The following is a 24,491-nucleotide window of genomic DNA, read 5'->3' on the forward strand; positions in this document are numbered from 1 at the left end:
AAAAAAAAAAAAAAAAAAAAAAAAAGTATGTGGCATTACACAGTCACTAGAGATGTTTTAATAGCCATTACAGTACTTTAAAAATATATATTACAAGTAATTACCAAAAATATGTTCCTGAACACAGTTTTATATAAAAACTAATCATGTGTCAAGACCCTCTCATTTCCCATCTCCTTTATTGTATTGTTTCCTTTTTTTATAGTTGGAAATGTCATCAGCTTATGAGTGAGATGAAAAACTGTCATGTGTTCTTGGTACTTGATAATAAAGGGTGTGTACTTCTGTAGAAGCTTTTCAAGAGCTAGTTAGATCAAAACTGATCTTTACTAAAGATAATGTCTTTAAATGTTCCAGTGAAAAGTTAAGTTATACTTACTACTGATCATCTGAGCAGCACAAGTGCAGTTTAAAATAAGGGTTTATTGTCATTATGATTTTATAAATTAGTAAGTTATGTTCTCCTGTCTCAAAAAGGATAATATATAGTTTTGTGCTTATCAATGGTTTATCTTGTAAGCTTAGTATAAATGGCAGGATCAACAATAGTGGAAACACTAGAATTTGTTCCAGTGAGGATCTGGATTTCTTCTAAATATTTATGACTAGTGATTTAAAAAAAAAAATAAAAAAAATAAAAAATTAGTTATTTGGAATTCTGTTTTCTTCTGAAATGTCTACTAAAACAGTTTTATATCCATTTATGATTCTGTTTAGCTTTTGAGATATGGAAACAACAGTGCTATACCCTTCAGACTTATCCTAGTTCTTCTTTATTTAAATGTGATTTTCCAGGAGGTTTTCACTAATGGAATTTTTCAGATACATTTCTGTTTCTATAAAATGGTATCTTTTAGCAACTAATTTGAATTTTAAAAAAAAAAAAAAAAAAGCCTGTGAGGAATTGCATTTATCTTATGGCATAAAGCTGCTTTTGACTTTTGAGTTGAAAAATTTGGGCCTCAGTCCAAATCATTCTACCAAGCAGTTCATTGGTGAGCTGAAATCTACTTTTTAGGTGCTATTCTAGCAAGGACTGACTGGACTGATATATCTACTGATACTGCTTTTCTCATTAACCTCTGTTAAAAAGATCAAGTAGTATGTGTTCCATGATCATGGACTACTTTTCATATAGATGAGTTCCATAAGGTATCTGATAAAAAGTACTTCAAAACACTATGTAAATTTGAATTAATTCATTTAAAACATGTAAAAAAAATAAAAATACCATGTGATCATTAAATAAAAGTAAAAAAAAAATGCTTTAATGCATACCGAGTTTAAGTCAGTATTGGATCCTGAATTCTTAGATGCTCAGTTGAAGAGAGCTGTACTGTTATAAGGGAAAATCCTTGATTCTACTCCGTCTCGGTTGTGAATTAGTCCCACTGCAAGCCAGTTTCTTATTTCAAGATCTCTGTGTTGTTAATAGCTGCCAAGATAGCTCAAAGTACACACTGGTGACTTTAAGTTCACAGAGGCTTTTCCGAGAATTATGTGGGCATAGAGAATGGAGATTTAACTTCTAGAATAAGGCTGATCTTGTTAACAGTTAAAGCCAACTTTCATGCATGGTAATGGAATGAATAAGGAAATTGAAAAGGGGGATGAATGGCGAATAAGAAGTAACATAATTTTTACTGGTTTTTTTTTCCCTAAAGTATAAACATACTAAATTATTCAGACTATAATAAGGGGAGGTAGCGTATGAAATTGTATCTCTAAATCCATCCATACTATAGTTGTGTGGGAGATATAAAAGCTGAAAGCAAACCCCATTAAAACAGTATACTGAATACATTGGAATATTTGTTAATAAAAAAAAAAAAAAAAAAAAAAAAAAAAAAAAAGCAAAAAGCACTGCAAGGGTTTTTGCAGAGCACTTGCATTACAGCATCGATACAAACAGCGTCATTTTGCATGGTTCAAAATAGATTCAGTCAACTGACAACCTGTACTTCCCAGATTATTATTGTATTTAGGGTAATGAATAGGTAGTAAACTGTTCAGGTAATGCAATGTCAAATTCTGTAGTCTCTACTGGACTGTTGCCAGACTTTTTTGTCCCAGACATGGAGCCTGAAGGGATACTTTGACTACTACGGGAAATTTTGTGTCCTAGTGACATAGTGCAGGACTGTATATACTATATAAGTCTCCTTCCTGGCCTGGTAGAGTGGAAAGTCACTGTCACATTTGCAAACCCCTGTCATAAAATCGGGTTTGAGCGCTGCATAGTTTCAAATTACCTATGAACTTTCATTGTAATCTAGCTGCATTTTAGCTTTTCCTTATTTTCACATTTCTTTCATAAACATTTTTATTTTGGTTTTGCGATAGAAATAGAATTTAAGGAAGAGAAAATATGCCTGACAGTTTATTGCCATTATTAGAAGAATATGAATTTTTGATAGTTGATACACCACCTAAATGAATATAACTTTGCTTTAAGTCTGCTTAGTATATTTTCCTGTTGATTCTTGATCTCATAAGAACTCCCCAAACCACTACAATAGCATTCTCTGACCATGGCTACACACGTTAGGGTTGGAAATATATTTACCATGGTGTCCACCCATACAGCAAAACCAAGGAGTGATTCTTAGGTCAGTACAACAACATTTCTGTGGTGGTGACGGTTGCCTTCCTGACCATACTTGTCACTTGTTTGTCAGAGTCCTGTGATGTCCCTCTTTCTCCTCTGAGAGACCCAGAATATTTTTAAATGTTGTATTTTTTCACTAACTACTTCTGTTACTCTTACACTTAAGACTTCTGAAAGTACTGTTCTTCAGAACTTCTTGTCAATATCTAAAATTTCACTGAATTTGTAAGCCAGGATTTTAGGTTATGACTCTTGTCCAAATCACTTAGTGAAATATCGGAAAGAGGAGTCAGCAGTATCCTCTTAAATAACAAAATAATATTTTAAATTATTTTTCCATAAATGGATAACACAAGCTGTCAAGGTTCCTTGTTTTACCTGGGAAATGGTGTGCTCCTATTACAAATATCTTGAGTGGAGAGTATAGAAGACAGTTGAAAAGTATTCAACTTTAAAATACTGTCAGGTGAAGTTTAAAATAGAAGTGAATCACAGGAGTGGTTTTCAGGTGCTCTTACCTTTCATTCATTCAGAAGTTCTTATGTGGTTTAATTAAAAAAGGGATACTTAAAGTAGTTTAGGATTCTTTTTTTAACGAATGTATTACTCTTGTCTAGTATGTAAAAGAACATTATCTAATCTAGAAGAGGTTGCTTAATCTAGCACAGATCAACTTGGTTTTGGTGTTTATAAGAGCTCAGATAGTCTTAGCCCAGACTGTTTCTACAAATACTTATTTCCAAATGCAGGTTTTGCTACTGAAAACAAGTGAGGAGGTAAATGATTTAGGGGACTGGGCCAGATGCTTGAAATGCTGGGGTTTCAACCCCAAGCCCCTCACAAAGGGGGGGTGAGCTTCCCTCTAAGCTTCCCTCCAGGGTGCTGCAGCCTGGCAGACAGAGCCATTGGGTAAATGAGCCCCAGGTGTCCCACATTAAGTAACCCAAGGTCAGGTGTCCCACTGAGGGATAAAAGCTGGGACCCCTTGCAGGTAGGGGCAGTGTCTGTGTGTGAGGTGGATGTCCTGTGTGGAGTTCCCTGTTGGGGAAGGACCTCCCGCCTCCCTGGAACTGGGCTCCAGTCAGGTCTGGCTTTTGTGAATGTGGGCTGTGTAGGTATTTGTTATGTGGCTTTCTTGGTCTTATGTGTTTGGCTTGTTGACCTGGTTGTCTCCCATCCCTTCTATGGGAGACTATTTCACTGTTTATTCCACCCGTTGTTGGTTGTTTGGTGGTGTTGTTGGGGTCAGAGGGATTGATGTAGATTATGTATAATCTGATTGACTTGTTTGTACCCCAGTATGTACCCCTGTACTTGTTTGTACTTGTTTGTGCTCACCCATGTACTGACCCTTTTGTATCAAATAGAATTTGGTTATTGGTTCATCTTTATGCTGGCTATGTCCTTTATGCTAGGCCTGATAATTGGCAAAACAATGTCTCAGATACAGTAGATGAGATATAGGTTCAACCTAGGAAGATGTATGAACTAAGCATATTTCTAGTAGGCATATGTGTGCCTAAGAACTTTTCCTTTTTACTCATAGGATCTGTCCCTAACATCCTATAATAGATACATAGCTGGAAAGGAAAAGGTGGAGAGACTTTGTTATGGCTTAGTGCTTGTGTGAAATGTTGTGGACTTCTAAGCAGAAAACACTAAGTTTTTGCCTTCCCATTCTCCTGAATCCTCCTAAATCCTTTATGTGCATTAATGTTACTGTCTATAACGCTTTACATACTTGCCTCTGCATTAACCTGCGTCTAAAGAGAGAAATGTCATAAATTGATATTTAAGTTGTAACTCTAACAGTTTCTAACATTGTTTCTAGATAACTAGGAGGAGTCATGGGAGATTTCTTCATAAACTTGTGAAGAAACCTCAGCTCCATCTGAAGGCTGCCTTGCTGCATTTGTCTTTTTGAGGCAAGAGCCTGTTTCCCCACCTTGCCTTTTTACTCTGTACTTGTTTGTGTCTAAGGACTTGTATTAAGTGCTACTAAAATTTATTAAAGTGATATTCTACTGCACTAATGGTGAAAGTTAACTTTCACTGCTCCCTGAAGGGGAAAGCATATCAGTAATTGAGGCGTTCCCCTTGCTGTTCTGTGAACCTTGCGGTGATGTATGAAAGATGTGTTGAATTATTCAGTGTCCCTTGTTAGTTAGATTTCTCCTTGGGTTCTCTGTGTAGCTGATGTCACTTGTGGAGGTGAGCTTCTTCATTGTGTGAATAGGGCCCAGATTTGTGAAAAAATCTCCCTTTTTTAATTTTTGCTATGTCTGAGAGGTAGCATTTAGTTACTGACAATTTCTATTTGTCTAGATTTTAGGATATGAAGTGCTTGGAAAACTTCAGAAAATTAATATTTGTTTTTTAAAGTTCCTACACTGACAGAAAATACTTATAGAGCATTGCAATAATGCTGATGCTTGCAGTCAGGGTAATTTAGTGCTGAGATCAGAGAATGCTTAAGAGGATAAGCATTCTCATTCTGTTTTATTTAAAATGACCTCTATGTGTAGTTACACCTATTTCTGAAATTGTCCTTATTTACATTTCACACTTGAATGAACATCCATGAAGACAACCTTTCATAAAAGCAAAATGCATGTACATACAAACCTGGAGTTTTTATTTAAAAGTCTTGTCTAGAATTACCGGATTTCTTAGTTTGGTTAATGACAAGTTACAACCAAAAAAAAAAGATATTAGTTACTTAATCCCTCAGCTGTCTACTAGCAGGAGCACCAATTGCACCAGCATAGATGTGCTGTAGGACAAGCTGTAAGAACAGACCATTCTGGCATAAGAGTATTTCATTATATAAATGTCTTGAAAAAGCCTATCCCTTCTGTGAAATATTATCTAGTTAGATTTTTATTAGTCCTTCAACTTTGATTTCCACATCCCACAGGCCAATGAAGTATCTTTAAAACTTTAAATAGCTCTGTACTGTTTATATCAGATTCAGAATCGTCTAGCTTGGAAAAGACCTTGCAGAACATCCAGCTACACCAGATCCCTCAGTGCTATGTTGACCGGAATCTTCAACCCCTCCAGGGATGGGGACTCCACCACCTCCCTGGGCAGCCCATTCCAATGCCCAAGAACCCCTTCTGCAAAGAAATGCTTCCTGACATCTAGTCTGAACCTTCCCTGGTGCAATCTGAGGCCATTCCCTCTTGTCCTATCGCTTATTACTTGGTTCAAGAGGCTCATCCCCAGCTCTCTGCACCCTCCTGTCAGGGAGTTGCAGAGGGCGATGAGGTCTCCCCTCAGCCTCCTCTTCTCCAGACTGAACCCCCCCAGTTCCCCCAGCCGCTCCCCAGCAGACCTGTGCTCCAGACCCTGCCCCAGCTCCGTTGCCCTTCTCTGGACACGCTTGAGTCATTCAATGGCCTTTTTGTAGTGAGGGGCCCAAAACTGAACCCAGGAATCGAGGGGCGGCCTCACCAGTGCTGAGTACAGGGATCAGATCCCTTCCCTGTCCCTGCTGGCCACGCCAGTGCTGACACCAGCCAGGATGCCATTGGCCTTCTTGGCCCCCTGGGCACACTGCTGGCTCCTGTTCAGCCGGCTGTCAATCACCCCCCAGGTCCCTCTCTGACTGGCAGCTCTCCAGCCACTCCTCCCCAAGCCTGTAGCACTGCTGGGGGTTGTTGTGGCCCAAGGGCAGCCCCCGGCATTTGCCCTCAGTGAAACTCCCCCAGTTGGGCTCAGCCCATGGCTCCAGCCTGTCCAGGTCTCTCTGCAGAGCCTCCCCACCCTCGAGCAGATCAACACTCCCACCCAACTGGGTGTCACCTGCAAACTGACTGAGGGTGCACTCGATCCCCTTGTCCAGATCATCAATAAAGATGTTAAACAGGAGTGGCCCCAACACCCAGCCCTGGGGACACCACTTGTGATCGCCGCCAGCTGGATTTAACTCTGTTCACCACAACTTTTTGGGCCCGGCCATCCAGATTATATTAAAAATGTTACTTTCTAATATTGTCAGTACCAGGCCCATAAAGGTAAACAGCAATATGCCCTCAAATTGATACTGAGCAACAGGGAATGCACAATTACTTTTGACATTATTTGTCGCCTTGCTTGTTGCTGATCTCATCACGGACAGAGTGAATGTATCTTCTTGCTTTGTCGAGGAAGGAAGATGTGATCATATGCTTTTACAGACCTTGAAGTAAAGAACCGTGTAGGGACACTTTGTTCATCTTTCAAAAATGCAGAAAACATCCCTCTGTATACTGAGACATTTTTCACTTCTGTGTAGCTTTTGGAGCACCTGGAGGATAAGGGCAGCTGCACTAGTATGGCTGATCCACTGGAATACATGGCAGAGGGGGACAAATTTTACTCTTAGACCTACTCTGGTATCTCCTTGTAAGACAAGAAATCATGCTGATCTGAAAGCTGAATGTTTCCCAGATGAGGGAAAAAACCACTTTTGCCTCTCGGTAGACAAAAATATTTCTTGCAGTATAATTGAGCATATTCATCAGTTCATACAAGATTGTTATAATTGAAAATCTTAACTCTAGCTTTGCAAGGTCACCTTGGTCCCTAATGAAGAACTGCAGTGAAAGCCAAGAGACTGAAACATGATTCCCAGATTTTGCCACTGACCTGCTTTTGCAGATGATCTCACGTTTTTCTTTTTTTATATGTGTGTGTATATTTTTATTGTACACTCTCTTGAAGGTAGGAATTGTTTTAATGCACTATCTCCAGACTTGGCTTGGACTCCTATTCTCTCTGAAGCATCAGATGAGAATAAAAAGGAGAAGATTCTGGCATGTGAGGAGCTGTTTGCATTTTATGTTAATGGTGAATAGAAAAACTTTTGTGAAACAGAAAAATGCATACTATACACCAGTCTGGGTAAAAATCTCAGCTAGGGTTCAAAGATAAGTTTTCCTCAAGTAAATGCTGTGAATTCCTCTGTTTCAGTATTAACATTTTGTAATAGCTGGCATTGGCACTCTGGTTTTACTATTCTTTTTTAACATTAAATAGCATATTTCTTTAACATTGTACATCCTGTTATTATAAGCTTTATTACATTCCTAGTGAACTTTCTGCCCAGTTCATGGCTCCATCTAGAGCGACGATTGAGCTTCACTGACATGGCAATAACATGATATGGAGAGCTGTAGGTGTGCCACACCTACTGATACCAGAGCGAATTGTTTAACTAATGCCCTACATGCAAGGTTGAGTGTGTCCCTCCAGACTTTGGGAACTTACTGGAACAAGTTCTGAATCGAACCTTTTTCATTCTTGCATGGTAAAACAATTCATGATACGAGAGATGCATGGAAATTCAAAGCCTGAAGAAATCCTTTGATATTTTTGTATAATCAAGCAGAAAAGGAACAGAGCTTTTGGGGCAAAAGGTAATAGAAAACCCGAAACATATGCACATATTTTTCAACCTAAAAAAATACAAGTTGAAGCTACCCTTTATCCAGAGAGATGTAAATGAAGTTCCAAACAAAAATGCAGCTGTTCCATTGTATAAATGTCTCTCTACAAGTCTGACTATCATACTAATAAGATCTTATTCTGCAATCCTCATTGGAAAAAAGAAAAGTAAGGGCAAACTGTTACTAAGACTTATTCCATGTGAGATGGCTGCATGGACCTCGTTCAGTAATTCACAACCTCTCTCATACATGCTGGTTTTTATTTACCAGGGAACTATCATGACTGGTTTTCCCTTTGGCAGTAGGGTTACAGCTTCTGGTACCTGCCTGACACTGGCATTTTGGATCTTTATGCTAGAGCAAAGATGTGTCCCAAAACCTTCCAGTATTGTAACTGCAACTCAATTCTGCTGGGCAGCTTTACAGGAGCCAGGTGCTACTGCAATAAAAAAGGACTCTGTAAATCACAGGCTATTTTTATGAAAGTAGAAAGTAGATTTCAAATGTTTCTCTGTCTCAAAGTCCTAAGGCTGCAGAGAACATGCTATGATATATTATTCCCATTTATAATGGAAATACAGGAAAACAATTTTTAAGAAATTATTACTTCCTTCCCTAGACTTGTCCATTTATTCTTTTCTGAGAGATCCTGTTTCAACCTAAAGTAAGCTTTTTTGAATTAAATATCATGATGCAATCTACCAACACAAGTTTATAGGCATTTTAGAGCAAGTATGTTTGATTGCAGATTTTTTCTTAATTCATCCTGCATACCTAAGAATATCTTGAAATTAGAAGGCATTTTATTATTATTTGTAGTCTTTTATGAAACACCTTTGTTTAAAGATACCCATTATGACAATTAACATCATCTCCCTTTTGTAAAGCAACCGTGTTAACTGCAGACCTCTTGCACTTTCCATTTTGCTCTTACTCTTGCAGCTGTGGGAAATAGAGGGACTCTGGCAGTCTTCTCCAATTCATCTGGATTTATACTTGTGGACATACTCAAAAACATATTTATATGACTATTTGTGCATAGGTAGCTCGATACAGAAAATTATCCGAAAGCTTTCAATTTTAATAATGTTACCATTTTAAACACAATCTCTTGTAAACAGACGAAGGAAGGAAGACAGAAGACATAAGATTTGAATACTTAAGAGTTGGAATTTCATTTAAAATTAGAATTTCTGTGTAAGATTGCTTTGTTAGGAGACTGATATACTTAGTAAATCAAAGGAACTTTTGAAGCGTGATTTAACATGAAGAGCAACGTGTTAATATTCTGATTTCACAAAGCACAAAAATGTCAGTTATCAAAATGGTGTTGATTATATTTCACAGCTGCTTATGCTGATTCCACTGAAGAGTTGTGGGAAATTATTCCAAAGGATAAAACTGGCTGCTTCAGTACCTTTTGAAACATTTTAGACCATTACAAACAAAAACATTGGCAAGAAAAAAACACTTAGACTGTGAATAATTTGTGAATTGAATATAGATGGATTATTTAAGTTATATTGTAATACAGATGCTTAATTATGATAATGATGAGCATTATAAAAATTTCTAAGAACTAATATAATGCTCTTGAAATAATAACATAATTAAAATGTTGTGGGGATGAGGCCATCAATCATGTTGTAGAGATAAAATTTGTGCATTTGAAACTCTATGTTCTCTACTGAGGTCTTCATTTAGATTGTAGGGATGTATTCAGGGGGTCGTGAAACCCCCATTTGGCTACTGATAATACAAGAATAATTTCCGTTTGTTTTCCAGAGAGTTATAAGGATGACTAAAGGTTTGAGTATCCTTCACAGTGCCATATCTGCTAAGCATTTTCATTTCATTACCATGGTGATACATAAATTCCGATGTGAAACAAAAATTAGTAAGCATATCAGCCACCAAGCAGTTTACAATGCATATACTTTTGGGAAGGAGGAAAAAGAAAGAGCAAAAACGTTTTCTTGTCACTGAAGTATGAAAAATGTAGCTATTATAAAAAGCACAGGCTTAATTTTAGGTTGCTTAGATTGTGTTCTTTAAAGTAACAGTAGAGAGAGTCTACTCATTTTATGTGGCTCTTTATAATCTTTGAATACTTAATATCGGGTTGTTTAAAAAGCATCTATGGGATAAACTAGTTTATGGCATTCATGGCACTATTTGTAACTTGGTAGGTCCAATTCTTCAATGGAATTATTAACAGATAGAAAGAATTTTTCATCCTGTACCATTTAAATATTGGAGGAACCTGCTAATATGTAGCAGCATATTTGCCTCTTCCAGGTGTAACTGTATGCATGTAGCATGGCCCAAAATTTAAAAAGTCATTTAATCAACAGATTTCTTGATCTATGGACTCTCTTTCTTTCCTTCCGTTAACCAGAAATCTCTACTGACAGAGAATAATAGAAACTCTGTAATTGTGAATTGAAACTGATAACAGCTCCAGTACATATTCAGGTAATGATCTTGCCTAGAGGTTATCCATAATTAATGTGTTAAGGGAAAGGTAGTTAGTAGATATGAATATATTTTAGGAATAATTAAGATATTATCATATCTTCTCTTACAGGTTTAAATAAAGTCTGAATAAAGGATTTTCATGCTGACAGGGTTAGGAAGGAAACATCACATTCCAATTGTAATAACATTAAATGAAGATAGGTTTCGAGGCAGGAGAAAGGAAGGGGGAAAAAACTGTTTTCCTTTTGGCTGTGATCACTGACAAGATGAAATGGTGGGCAACGTTGTGATGAAAGTATACGTGTGGGATATGCAGAAGCTCTGAAACAACTCTGAAAAACAAGATCAATGTTCTAAAAATGTTACTGGCTTTGGAAAATGGTCCCTTTAATCCTCTGAAAGCAGAAGAGTAGAGAGTCTGAAAAGTGAAGACAAACTCCTGTCTGTGCTCTGAGGAAAGGAGTGCAGATGGACAAATTCAAGGAGCAGCCATGTCCACCCTGTTACATCAGGCTCTTCTGCTTTTTTTTTTTTTTGGCAATGTAGGGAAATGAAGTGTTTATTACACCTGGTATTTATTATTCATTTTTGAGTTAATTAGAGGAATAGCTGTGCTGGGTCTGCCCAAGGGGTCCATCTTGTTCAGTGACCCACCAAGCAGGTGGGAGTTGTACCAGAACTGAGAACACATACATGATAGTATTGACCTAGACTCCAGCTTTTCAACTAAAAGAATTACTCTGGTTAAAACAAATTATTTTACTTATCATTTTAAAAATTTTATTTCACTTATTTTATTCATCTTTTTAATGATTTATCTACTACCATCTCTGTATTAAAATTTGCCATATTGTTGCAGAGAACATTCATTTTTATTCAGCTCTCCGATGGCATTTTCACTTTATGCCTCTTTTTTTTTTTTTCCTATCCCTGCTTCCTTTTTATTGATTACTTTTCCTCTAAATTAGGCAGACATTAGCATACTTACTCTAGCTGGATTCTATTTACATTTCTTTGATCTTCAAGGTTTTTTGAAAAACTGGTAGGAACTGATTTCCAGTTAGTGTTGGAAGGTGAATTTATTACATAGCTCATTAGACTCAAGTGGAGTTTTTCTTTTATCCATCATTTTTTCCCCCCTCTCTCTTTTCTTTCCTTTTCCTTGCTTATTTTCATTTCACTTGGCATTCAGAATTTCTGGTGACATTAACCTGTGTAAAAGTGATTTCTGTTACTAATATTTTGGTGCGTTCTGCCTTAACAGGGACTGTGAAGCTCAGTGAGGAATATGTCAGTTCTTTTTGCTCAGTGCAAAGGCTTCTGAACAAATTAATGAGTTTATCACAATTATGCAGCTTTAATACGCAAGCAGACATAAACTGCTTAAGGGGTCTCAGAACATAATTGGCATGATTTAGGTGTCTAGGTGTCAGTGTCTCATGCCTTTTAGCTACCTCAGAGAATCCGAGACATCTGCATGAAGTGGCAGATATGACACAGGACCTTTAGAATCTGACCTTTTCTGGGCTGGCAGCTCTAGGCTTGGCAGGATACCCTGGGGCATCTAAAATGTTACTAGTCTCGTATAGATAGGCAGCTGAATTCCACACCAGATCTTTTAATGCGTGTTCTTCACAAGCCGTAACACTGAGGCACAGTCTTACCTACCTGCAGTGCTTGCAGCGTTGTGCACCAAAACCTAAATTTTGGGAAATGCTCTCTCCTGTTTTGCCAGTATCTCCCAATGCACCTAAGAGCTCAGGTTACCTTTGAATGTCCTGTTTGTTTTAAGCGTGATTTTTGTGGCCTCTGTGGTATATAGAGTCTCAACCGTTGCCAGGGAGGAGACGTGATACTGCAAGCTTCCAGGGAAAAAATCATTAATAGTAATTTGAGTGTTTTCAAATTCCTATTGCGTATACAGTGTTAGGCATATTGAACATCACTGTCCTTCTGACTTTCCAGCTAAGCAGGAAATTAGTGACACTTATTTTGGAAAATTAGTGAGATTTTAGTATCTGCGTTGCTTATATAAGCTGTCTGAAGTTGTTAGATCTTTTGTTGGAGGAGTGGGGAAACAAGCTTTTAGTTGTTGCTTTTTAAGAAAATATGTATTTTAATTATTTTTAAGATATTTCCTGATCTTAGGGGGGGTAGGTAATGTATTTTCTTATCTGTATTATGTTTTTAGGGATCAGTAAATTTATATGCAAAATCCGACTATTCATTTCCATATTAAGGGGGGTTCTTCAAACCTTCTCTGAGCTTTTCAGCATTAAAACTAGAGGCTAAAAATCATGGGTTTCCTATATTCCCTGAAGAAAATAAGTTGCTAATAAATAGAAAATAAAGAGGAAAATGTCGCTTTAACCATCCCGCTGATTCAAGATAAGATCAGTTATTCCTGCTGGATGTCCTTCTAATACACTGAAAATTCAAGATTTTTCTACACTCCTATCAGACAATCTACTCCAGCACACCTTGTATTTATGAAAGTTTCCTTTCCCAATGTTTATTGAAATGTAAGCACCTTGACTTCTTGTATTAATAAATATTTAGTTGCTTCTTATTGCAGCAATCTTTTTCTTTAAAGACTGGCATGCCTCTTTATGACTCCTTCCCTCACTAGACTAAATCCAGTTTTTCCCCATGTATTACATTTTCAAGATCTCTGGTCTTCCCTTTGTCTCTCTTCTGGCCTCTTAAGTAATCACTTCGTATTTTTCTTGCAGTTTTGAGCTGAAAACTCAGTTTTCAGGTGAAGTATTTCAAGCTGAGATTTCCTGCTGGCAAGTACCACTCCCTCCTTTTTTTTTTCCTTCTGCTGTCCCCAACCACTGGCCCTACAGAAGTATCACATCGAATGCTGTGTAAATGCCTAGAGAAAGTTTATAAGACATTTTTTATTGTATTTGCTGATATTGTTAGGAAAGGGAAAAAGAAATGGGATGCAACCCCTTCAAGTCTGATTCTGACTGAAATGATCCTCTGATGTCATCCATGACCTTCTTTTATGCTTTAGAGTGAAAATATCATTTTTTATCCTAAAGCTGGAGAAATCATAGAATTTTCTTAGTGACACAATATTTTACACCTAGCATGTGAATTTACTGCTGAAACTCAGCAGAAAATTATTTTAGAGAATTTAACAAATGAATCAATTACACAAGTGTTGAAAATAATGAAGATGATAAAACTCTTTAATCAAGCCCAGTGCTGTGCAAGTCATGACAAAAATTAGCTGAACAGCAAAATTAGTTTTCTCTTGGACTGTTTCACTTCCCTACTGATTATAATGATAAAGTCAGTTTGTACTACTTGACGGTCGTGATTTCTTTTTATCTGTGTAGACGCAACAGGTCTTCCAGCTGAAAAATAGTGCTTTGCTTTGAGGTATAAGTAGAATCTTTCTGGCTTGCTTGAAGATTAATTTCTAATAATTTGGCGGGAGGAGGTTACTGGGGTTGCTCTGGAGCAAACAGTACTCATCTGGACCGTCCCATTTGTGGTGTGTATCCACCCCACCTCTCCATCCTACAACACAATACACCCAAGCTAAACCCAAACCCATCTTGCATTAAAAATCCAAAAACTTTTCTTTTGGTGCTTCATTCATACAACTCAAATATTTCTCAGTGGTACTGCTGAATTTCCTTTTTGGTCCTCAATTTCTAAGAATAGTATGTACAATAAATGGCAGAGATTAATTTCTGATAGACTTCTGATTTGATTCTTAAATGTATTGAGTGCATGCTGTCATTGTAGTTCCACCCCCAGTTCTCTTACTTGCAAGTGGATTATCTGGTGTTTAGAAGTGTAACATTACTCCAGCCTTTCCTTCACTGGAAGCAGTAACATGTTCTCCTTCTTTCAAATTTCCTACTGTTCCTATGAAAATTGCCAGAAACTTTGAGAGTTGTGCAGATCTACTCAGAAATGTCCCAGTAGTTACTGAATTAATTGCTCAATAAAATCAGCAGGTAGATGTTTGAATACTGAGTCTTTTAAGACATACCTCAAAAAAAAAAAAAGGCAGTGAAAATGTTTTCCTGTACATTGATTTTTCTGTTTAGTGTTAACACTTGTAGAAAACTTGTTTCTCAAATGTTACCTGAAATTAAGACAACTGTGTGATAGGAGCAGGAACATCTTCTGATTAATGACAAATATGACAGCTTGGCTTCTAGAAAATTAAGTCAGAGGCTGCAAAATTAGCAGACAATTCTTTCTATTTCCAGTGGGTTTGAGGAAGGTGCAGAGGGAATGTGAAAGGTCAGAGATCTTTTCCACAATTGCAACTTTGCTAGCTATAGCTTCTGCTTTAGGCATTTTTCTATTATTGTTTTGGTTTGGAGAGATATGTGTGTCCTTGCATGGGCTTGGGATGATTGATTTTTCTTTTTTTTTTTTTTTAAAAAAAGAGGAAGAACCAGTTAAGCTCATCCAGCAGAATTCATAGCCCTCTGGCATTTAATTATGTGGCTCTGCAAACTATATTGAGGAAGCTTTTTTTTTTAGGTTTTGTTTTTTTTTTTTCCACAGGCTTTTCATAAGGCTACTACATCTTTATTGGCTACATTGAATATGTGTCAATGGGGTTGTTTTTCATGCTGCATGAGTGCGCTGATGCTGTCATCTACTTTTGGCAACTATAAAATAGAAAATAGTAACATTAGTATAATAGAAGAGGAACAGCATAGGACACACAAGTGAGAGGGAACAGCTACTGCATAGCCTGCTTCGTATAAGAGCTGTTAATAATGGATTAGGATCCTCTCTGAGGCTATAAATCAGATAAAAATGATAACCAATTTTGTGGCATGTGCATGACAAACTCAGTTTGAGGTTGTGCAATTAATAGCATCAAATACCATAAATTACGGCAAAATTTATGGGTTTATAATTTAGGGTACAGAATAGTACTGTATACAGAAAACAAGAATTTTTTCATAAGGCTTTACAAGCAGATGTGTAAGGGAAACTTTTTTTTAATATTATAGCTTTTCTTAAAAAGTGAACAAAAAACATTATCCTAAGACTGGGGTTGAAAATGAACTATCTAGTGGTAAATAACTCAACCCTGATAAAACACAGAGGAAGTGTACCTAGTGTAAAAGCAGCATCTCATGAGGTTTTGTGCCCGCATTACCAAAAAAGATGTTCTGTGGATGGGCAGAAAGGAAACACCCAAGAGCCAAACCAGCTGAAGTGGCCATCTCTTCTTACTATTTTTAAATGGAGACAAAGTTTGGAAGAGCACCTACTGAAGAAGCACAAAGCTAGATTGAATTGTTTTCAGGTAATATGTCAGTCACAGAACATCTTGGCTGTTGTAAGTAATATGATTAAACATAATCGGCAACTGCATGTGGTTGTGTCTAAGAGATTAATGTTAGATATGTATGTCATATATCATTCCTAATTTGCACTAATGGTTTGGAAACTTGCTATGAATATGTTTTCATAAGTTTTATTACTGTACACCCAAGTATATGATGTTTTAAAAGGCTGTAAGTTCTTACTGATGCTTTCTGAAGCATCAGTGAATATAATGCAGTAGGTTTTGCTGAAAATCATGGAGTCTTTTTTGCAACATCTCAGATGAGTGTTCTGAAGAGAGGGATAATTAATTTTGAATATAAATATGGCTATATTAATTTTGCAGTGCATATAATGAGTTTTATGTAATATTACATTTCCGAGATTACAAATGAAGCCTTATTTGCTCTGCATTGTATTTTGTCTTTTTCCATATTCAATTAAAAGCAAATTGAAGTAAAAATGTTTATTGTAAACATAACGATTCTGAAAGAAGAATGTTGACAGTCACTGAAATGTGAGAGGTTGCAAGTTATCACAACATTTCAACTTCACATCTTGGACTCCCACATTCAACTGCATGAAATAAATATGTATTAGAAAAGGTAAAAATACAATAAAAATGGTATCTCAATATGACTCAGTAAGAGCTTGGTTGAGTTCAAAGTCTTTTGCTGACTTCAATAGAATTTCAATAATAATCTCTAAATACAACACTGGAATATTTAATATAATAGACTGTATATAATGCTATGTTTATCTGTTCTCAGGATATTTGTTTAGTGAACTTAGTTTCTTTTATTAAGTTACTACACTGATTTAACAAATTTATTTCCATCAATACTGTTACTTGTAGATGGACAGTTGTAATTCATGGTTATAATTCTATCTTGTTCTAAGTTAACCTTCAAGCAGAAATCCTTTTAAACTTCAGAAGACAAAATTTAACTGTGCAAAAGAGTATAAAGCATTTTTTAATGAGTAATTGATTATATTATAGCTCTGGTAGCAGTGCTTGAGTGATAATAGTGAGTAGGTCATAACAATCATTCAGAATTCCATTCTTCTCAGAAGCTTCCCTTTTAAAATTAAATGCAGTACAGGCTATAATAGACGATTATTTTAAAGTATTCTTACTGTTCATATTCAGAATAATTTACAGAATGAACTGCATTGTACTCATTTGATACTCTTAAGCAGCAAAATCAAAAGATGCTCTGAAAAATGCTTTTTCCCCACCTTTTCTTGCATCTCTATCAGAAAATCCCAAAAATCAAGTTGTAGATATATTTTACATTTTGTCATGTTCTCATAAAGTAAAACAGAATTCTTTTTAAATGTTCCATAACACATATGACTTCTATTAAAACAAATGAGTAAATTTTTCATCTTTCCATCATTATTATGTGCTAGTGGAGGCAAAAATTGTTGGAGGCAACTTTGAGTAAATATAAAAGTAAAATAATATCATGCTTAACATGGAACAATAGATACTGGAATGCAAGTAGACTTGCCATTACAATATAAGCAAGAGAAACTTTATGATGCTGTGTGAATTTTCATATTATGATGTGTGAAATTTTTGTCAGAATCTCTGTAGCAGCTTGTTATTGACTTTGAATGTAGGGGATTGAGTCTTAAGAGGAGGGAAAAGAGCAAAAAAGGTTGGGTTCATATATTGCCTAATTTGAGTTTGGGATAAATAGTCAAGAATTATATTTATTAGGTTATGATAAATTGCAAGTTTAGGAAGCAAAGACAGTCTGGATGATGAATTGCAAAAGGGTCTTAAAAGTCTCTGAGATAAAATAGCTGATGAAATTTAGTATGAGTGTGTAAAGCGGTGCACGTGGTGACAGACTGGGTAGACACTCAATAAGGAGGGCTCTGGGTACCTAGGTCAGATCTTAGTCATGATAGTCCTCAGATAAGATGACCTCCATAACGCTGAAAGAAAAACACAACAAACCCCCAAACCCATACCCCAACCCCCTTCTCTTATACTAGAAGTTATTAGGAAAATAATAGAGCCCAGAAAAAGTCCAATATGACCAGAAATTAAGAGAACAGAAATGGAGTTTTAACAAGCAGGAGTTACCTTTTAGATGGGGAAGCCCTGAGGCAAAAGGAAATAGGACTGTGAGGGATTTTCACCTCTTGAGGCAAATGGGGAGATGCAGTATATGGGCCATCTTGAGGATTGTGACCACAGCATGGAGCCACATAGCCCAGCAGCCCATAGTCCAGAAGTTCTCTGAGCTTGGTAAAATGAGCCAAGAACATCCTCAAGTGCAACAGCCAGAGCAGAGTCCTACCTGGTATACAACTACAGACACTCCATCCTCCAGCTCATCCAGGTCAGCTGCTGGGGAGGGATGGATGGCAGGGGTGCACACCTAGACGGAGCAGCTGTGTCGTGGGGGTAAGCTTAGGGTGCCAGGTGGGAGCGCTGGGGGGTGGAGTGGGAGGTGCTGATCTCTTCTTGATATCCAGTGACAAGATGCATTGGAGTAGTTCAAAGCTGCACCGAGGAGGTTTAGACTGGACTTTAGGAAATGCTTCTTTACAGAGAGGGTGGTCAAACACTGGAACAGGCTTCCTAGGGAGGTGGCCAGTGCCCCAAGCCTGTCAGTGTGTAAGAGGCATTTGGACAATCCCTTAACATGCTTTAGCTTGGCCAGCCCTGAATTGGTCAGGCAGTTGGACTGATGATCCTTGTAGGTCCCTTCCAACTGAAAATCTATCCTATTCCTATTCCATGTAATGTATTGCCATGATACTTGGGGTGGAGGAGGGCTCCTTTTCCAAAGTTTGGTGTGTGAGGTAGTGCAGATTTTGGTTAAGGAATTGCGCTAGTGACCTCTTCCACTCTCCTTTCTGCTCATACAGGAGAATGGGAGATGATCTCCTAGAGCAGGAGTCAGCATACCCAGCTATAGAAACTGGGTGCAAATTGTCCTTTTTCCCCTTCTGGCTACTATGGGACACAGGATACTGGGGAGATGGCCACTTGGTCCAGCTGGTATCACTGTTCTTATATTTGATTGGGAGGTAGTATCTTTCACAGATTGTTAAGGGGTTTTGGTCTCATACTGGTTTTAACTGGAGTAGAATTAATTTTCTTCACAGGAGCTTTTATGATGCTGTGTTTTCAATTTGGGATGAATACAGTGTTAATATATTACACAAGGATGTCTTAGGTATTGCTGAGTAGTGCTTACACAGCATGGTGGCCTTCTCTGCTCCACAGACTGTCCTGCCATCGAGTAGGTTGAGGGTGCACAAGAAGTTGGGAGGGGACAGAGGACACAGCTGGGACAGCTGACCCCGACTGACCAAAGGGATGTCACTTGAAGTTGCAGTGTGTCTTTCCAAGTAACTGTTACGGGTGATGGAGCCCTGCTTCCCTGGAGGTGGCTGAACACCAGCCTGTTGATGGGAAGTAGTGAATGAATTCCTTGTTTTGCTTTGCTTGCACAAGCAGCTTTTGCTTTAGCTATTAAACTGTCTTTACCTCAACCCACAAGTTTTCTCACTTTTACCCTTCCAATTCACTCCCCCATCCCACTGGTAGGGAGCAGCTGTGTGGTGCTTAGCTGCCTACTGGGGTTAAACCGTAAGAGTTTTTTTTAGCAGGCCATGTATTTTGCCATGATTTATAATACCTGAGAATGGAAAATTAAGTTTATTCCACCTTAAGTAAATTTTTATTAAAATCGTAACAGTATTCAGTTTGCAGTATGCTTTGAAGAGCCTGTGAGAAACCAAAAAATGTCAGGTGAAAAAAAAAACCAAACGTGTCAGAAATAACCAAGCTCATTATGCCTTAGATGAGGTATGCATACAGGCAACCAGCTCTTCTTGAAGATTTCTACTTACAATTTGTTTGAGGATGAATATATAGTGGTAGGTGATTGAATTTATTGCTTTGGGAACCTTGGTTAAAGTGATGCATCAAATTGTCTTCTCATGGTGAAGTTCAGCCTGCCTCACTAAGATCCGGACAGCTACTTTCATGCCTTGCAGACTTGGATTAGCTCCAGGGACTCGTGAAACAGCACAAGTGGTTTCTGTAATCTCTCACTAACCTCAGAAGGTGTTTTGCCTGCAATACCTAATGGATGGAAGTTGAGCCTGGAAACAGCCTTTTATGTGCCCTCTTCCTATGATTTATTTTTTTTTTTCATCTGAGCAAGAAAAATTACAGTCTCATTGACAATCAAATGACACTGCTTTTAATTGTGCTTCATAATGAATTTGGGGCTCTCTTCACCTTGTCTCCATAGGCCTTTATCACTGTGCATGTTCAAAATTTGTTTATTAAAGTTCTTTGAAGTCTGAGAACTCAGGGAAGCCTTCATTGACCAAATAAGGTCTCTCCTGAAACCGTACTGGTGAACCCAGGTTTTTCTTTCACAAATACTATTGTGTTAACAGCAATTTTGACTCAAAGATCACATATGATGTGTACATGTCATATTTTATGTTCCCTTTTCCAGCCCTTAGCTTCCCCGAGGGGTCAGTATTCACCATGAAGAGTGCCATGTATTTAGCCTCAACTTAAGCTGAGTGCCTGACATAAAAGAATTGTGGAATTTTAACAAGGGAAGGGAGAAATTAATTATTTTCCTTTTCACGTAGCTTGCAATTAGTTGCATGCAGCATGCTGTGCCACCAGTTGCAGACTAAAAATCTGTGTCATTTTGAAGCTACTCCATAGAAGTTACGACTGAAAGCAGACTGATGTAATAGGTCTTTCTTTCAAGTTCTTGCAGCTTGTTGAACACTAGTGTCCCTTATTACAGAATTTAATGGAATAAAAAATGTATTCAATTTCTTAATGTAATTTTACTCTAATTAGATAGGGAAAGGAAACTACTATCTATAATTGTTTTACTGCATAAATCTTTCATGGCTACAACAAACCCTTGCGGGAAGAAATACAGTCTTGTTTCCCCTTCTCCCCGAGTCTTCCCCTGCTGTCATCATCTTTATCTTGCCTTCTGTTTTTGTTTTTTGAAGTGCCAAAGTAGGGAGTTTCAAAAGCAAAGAATGAGAGACAATAAAAGCATGTTTCTTTTGTTTCATATATACAAAGCAGTTGTTTTCTGGAGGAGAAACTGCAACTCCCTTAGCTGGTCTTAATCTATTCTACTGAGGTAATAGTCACATAGATATTTCTGGACTACTATATAAATGTACATCTGTCAATATTATAGGAGACTGGGTTAACACCGTTAAGAATGATGTGAAACGTTTGGTGATTATAGTGTGTGCCAAATGACTTTCTAAATACTTACATTCCTGTACCACTGCATCACATACAGGTTGCTGGTGAGCTTTACGTATTAATTCTACAAAACAATATAGGAAAGGTAAGAACTTGTAGATGTGCCCTGTCCCTTTAGGGTGAAAGTTCTGCTGAAGATATTGGAAGGGGTAGGGCTGGAGAACAGCATTCCATCTAATGCAGCTCTTTAGTATTTGACTGCAGCCTGAGTTGTATAAGATAAATTTAGCTTTTAAATTACTAGGTTTAATAAAATCCAAAGCAGAGAAATATTCCCAGGCTGGGAAGAAAACACGATACAATTTTACACAAGCTTAGGAACATCAATAATCAGTAGATGGGACTGCTGTGGATTGAATTGGAAGCCGTCTTTTGGAATCCTGTCACTGTGGTAGATAAACACCACATAAAATGTAGCTTTAATATTTGAGACCTAGAAACATTACAGCTCAAAGAGTTTTTAAGGGAGCTGGAGTATTGCTTTGCTAGCTCACTTGAAAGGGGTTTATAGATACATTTCATAATTATATCCTTTGTGTTAAAATTAGCCTGCAAAACACTCAGAAGAGACATTTGGCGTTTTGTAGTCAATGTTTTTTTGTCTAAAAAGAGTGTCTTGCTGGACACCCCGGTCTAGTGTGAACTATGGCAGAAGCAAAGCTGGTATTTACTTCCAAGTGTCTCATATCTGTCTTCAGGACACAGTTTTCAGTGTGTGAAACTGGAACAAGTGTGATACTAAACCACTGTATGATCCCAGAAAGTTCGTCTAGAAAAGCTGAAGGAAGAGTTCATACTAAGGATGGCAGAAAGGATCACACAGATGTACTGAAGCAGAAAGCGGTCACTGTCCTGATTCTCTCCTTTCCTGGTTCGTAGATAGCCATTTGTTTCCAATACAGAATAAAACTTTAGATCACACTCCGAAAGCTTTCATGAAATATAATTATTTCTTGTCATCTCAAATGCTGATAAGGGTTTGTGAATGAGGTCATGGGAATGAATATGATTCTTTCCTCATACAGGGGAAAGTTCCCATGGAGGAGTTTGTATCACTTGTCATATTTCAGGTAATTTCCATGGAGAAGAAAAAGCGTTCACAAAACAGGGGGGACATCAACAGCGCTGTAGTAATGCTGCAGGTGTGTAGGACTCCTAAAGCTTGTCTGAGCAGTGAATGCATTCAATAAAAGATTTTGAGGCGTTGGAAGCAAGTCACATACTATGTTCACTGGGATCTGCATGTTGTACTCGTGTTTCGATCATTCAGATAGTTTTGCAAATCGGTTTTGTTTACTGCAGTCAGATTATACGAACCAAACTACATCTGTGAACACACTGCTTTCAGGTAGAAGTGGTAATATTTCATTCTCATGGTACGTGAAGGTGAAAATGATGCCCATGAATTATATTTTTTCCCCGAAACTTCAATAGTTGCTGCAATTGAAATCTTAGACATTGCACTCGGAGGAAAGTGCTTGTTGCTAAAAAGATAATGAGGCTAATAAAGCTGCAGTAGTTCATCCTTCTGATTCCTAATACAATCTTTTGTTTATGCTGTGTGAGAAACAGGTAACAAACAATGTGCCATCTTGTGGCTTCTGTAGCCACTGCAGTTAGTTTAATAGAAAACGGTCAATTGTTGGCTGAATTACTTTTCGTGACCTTTCTTTTTAACTGATGAGTTGCACATAAGCTCTAGTTGAGATAAGAAGTGTGAAATGAGACTTTCTTTGAGAGGAAGAACGTTGTAGACCACTGGAAGTATTGAGGGTGAAGCATAGGAGTGGGGGTATTTTTTATTTGTCTCCCTTTCCCCTATTTTTCAACCAGATAATGTCATCCTTGAAGCAATTTGCTACAATTGTTCTTCACTCTTCTAAATGTAATGCTCTTTGCAACGGTGTAAGTCAGCTTCTGTTTGTATATTGTACTTCAGAATTAAAACCATTAACAGGCTGTCTGCTGTGTCTTTTAGATGGAGGCTTTTGGCAGTGTATAAACAGAAGGTCACAGCTTAACTGGGTGTGTTGTTTTACTTGACTAGCTTCAGTATAGACAATCAAGTATGTTGTTTTTCTATTTCAAACAACGTAGCGATGATCAGGTTTTACCTGGATTTTTAGAGAAAGGCAATGTAGTAAAACCCAAAAACCCAAACCTAATTATTTTGCAGCCCTAGGTCATGTTTCTGAGAAAACCCTTATCCTCCTTGTGATTAATTTTGTGGCATATATTGACAGTTTACCTATGTGAGTCTGTGAAACAGAATCTTTAATGAAGAATTAAAATGTCTTTAAACAGTAAGACTGAGTTATAAGCAGTAAGGCTCTATTGCAGTGAGGGGAAGGATACCTCTGAGCTGCAGCAGCAGAAAATGTGGCAAATAAGGGGGCATTTGTGTGGGCAGGAGTTAACTGACAGATCAGTTCATGTATTAAACATGCCAGATCGCTTTCTGCAGAGCGCCCTGCTGTTTCCAGGAGAAGGAATGAGAGGAGAGGGCTCTTCCCTGTGGTACTATCTGTAGTGGGAGTGAGTACAGGAGAGAGCACAGAAGTAACAGTTTATAAAGCCAAAAGAGGATGGTAGATCTGTGGAAGGAAGCAAAGCATGTGCCTTTCCAGGGTTTTTGTTCCATACACCAGAAGTACATCTATGGAGGCCAAGACCAGAACCACGCTGATGATACTGTAGTTCTGGGAGATCATCATCATCATCTATTCTAATTTGAAGCATTTCCCTTACTTTTAGAAATGGTGTATATGAAATTGTTTATTTTTTTTTCATTTTTGAGATGACTAAAACCAGTCTGCATCAAGTATCTGAGGGATAATAGTACCAAATTCATAGACCACACTGATAACTGGAAGGACTTAGTAATAATTTTTAATGTATTTTATAGAGCACCTGCAAATTTCCCGTCTATACAATCTTAATTTAGGTTTCACCCATACAGATTAGTTTAATTTACAGATGAGCAATATAAACCAGCTTTGACCAGGTCATTCAGTACCTGCATCCATTCTTCAGTGTAAAAATTAACAGATAACAGGGGGAATGCATAACTGCATTATGAGCAGACACTGGGACTTCAGCATAAACTATAGCTCTATGAATCCTTGAAATGTCTGCAACTCTCAAAGATTTATTTTCATATCAAGGTTTATTTGCATCTTTTTTCATCTACAGAACACTTAATGGCAATCTTTTCTTTATATTAAAATATCACATAAACAAATACAGCTTTTCCAGATTTAACTGTATGATAAAACCTTGTGAAAAAGGGATGGGGTTTGATCTCTTTAAATTTTATCAAGATTAAGTCATTAACCTTCCTGTTTACTAAAGCTGCATCCTCTCT

General features: G+C 37.5%; 1 protein-coding gene across 20 annotated transcripts in view; it reads left to right on the forward strand.

Moving 5' to 3' along the window:
• The window catches only part of DLG2 (discs large MAGUK scaffold protein 2), a 1,035,190-nt gene that overhangs the window by 535,783 nt on the left and 474,916 nt on the right, over positions 1–24,491 (forward strand). The window contains exon 1 of one of the 20 annotated variants that reach the window (XM_026841882.1): positions 15,549–15,817. The exons of the other annotated variants lie outside the window; for them this stretch is intronic. Coding sequence (XP_026697683.1) covers positions 15,569–15,817 — 249 coding nt within the window. The 5' untranslated portion in view covers positions 15,549–15,568. Of the gene's footprint in view, positions 1–15,548; positions 15,818–24,491 lie in introns of those variants that run through there. 20 annotated transcript variants of the gene reach the window in all.

This window comes from Athene cunicularia (assembly GCF_003259725.1).
Source record: "Athene cunicularia isolate RWA chromosome 1 unlocalized genomic scaffold, athCun1 chr1_part1, whole genome shotgun sequence".
Taxonomy (NCBI): domain Eukaryota; kingdom Metazoa; phylum Chordata; class Aves; order Strigiformes; family Strigidae; genus Athene; species Athene cunicularia.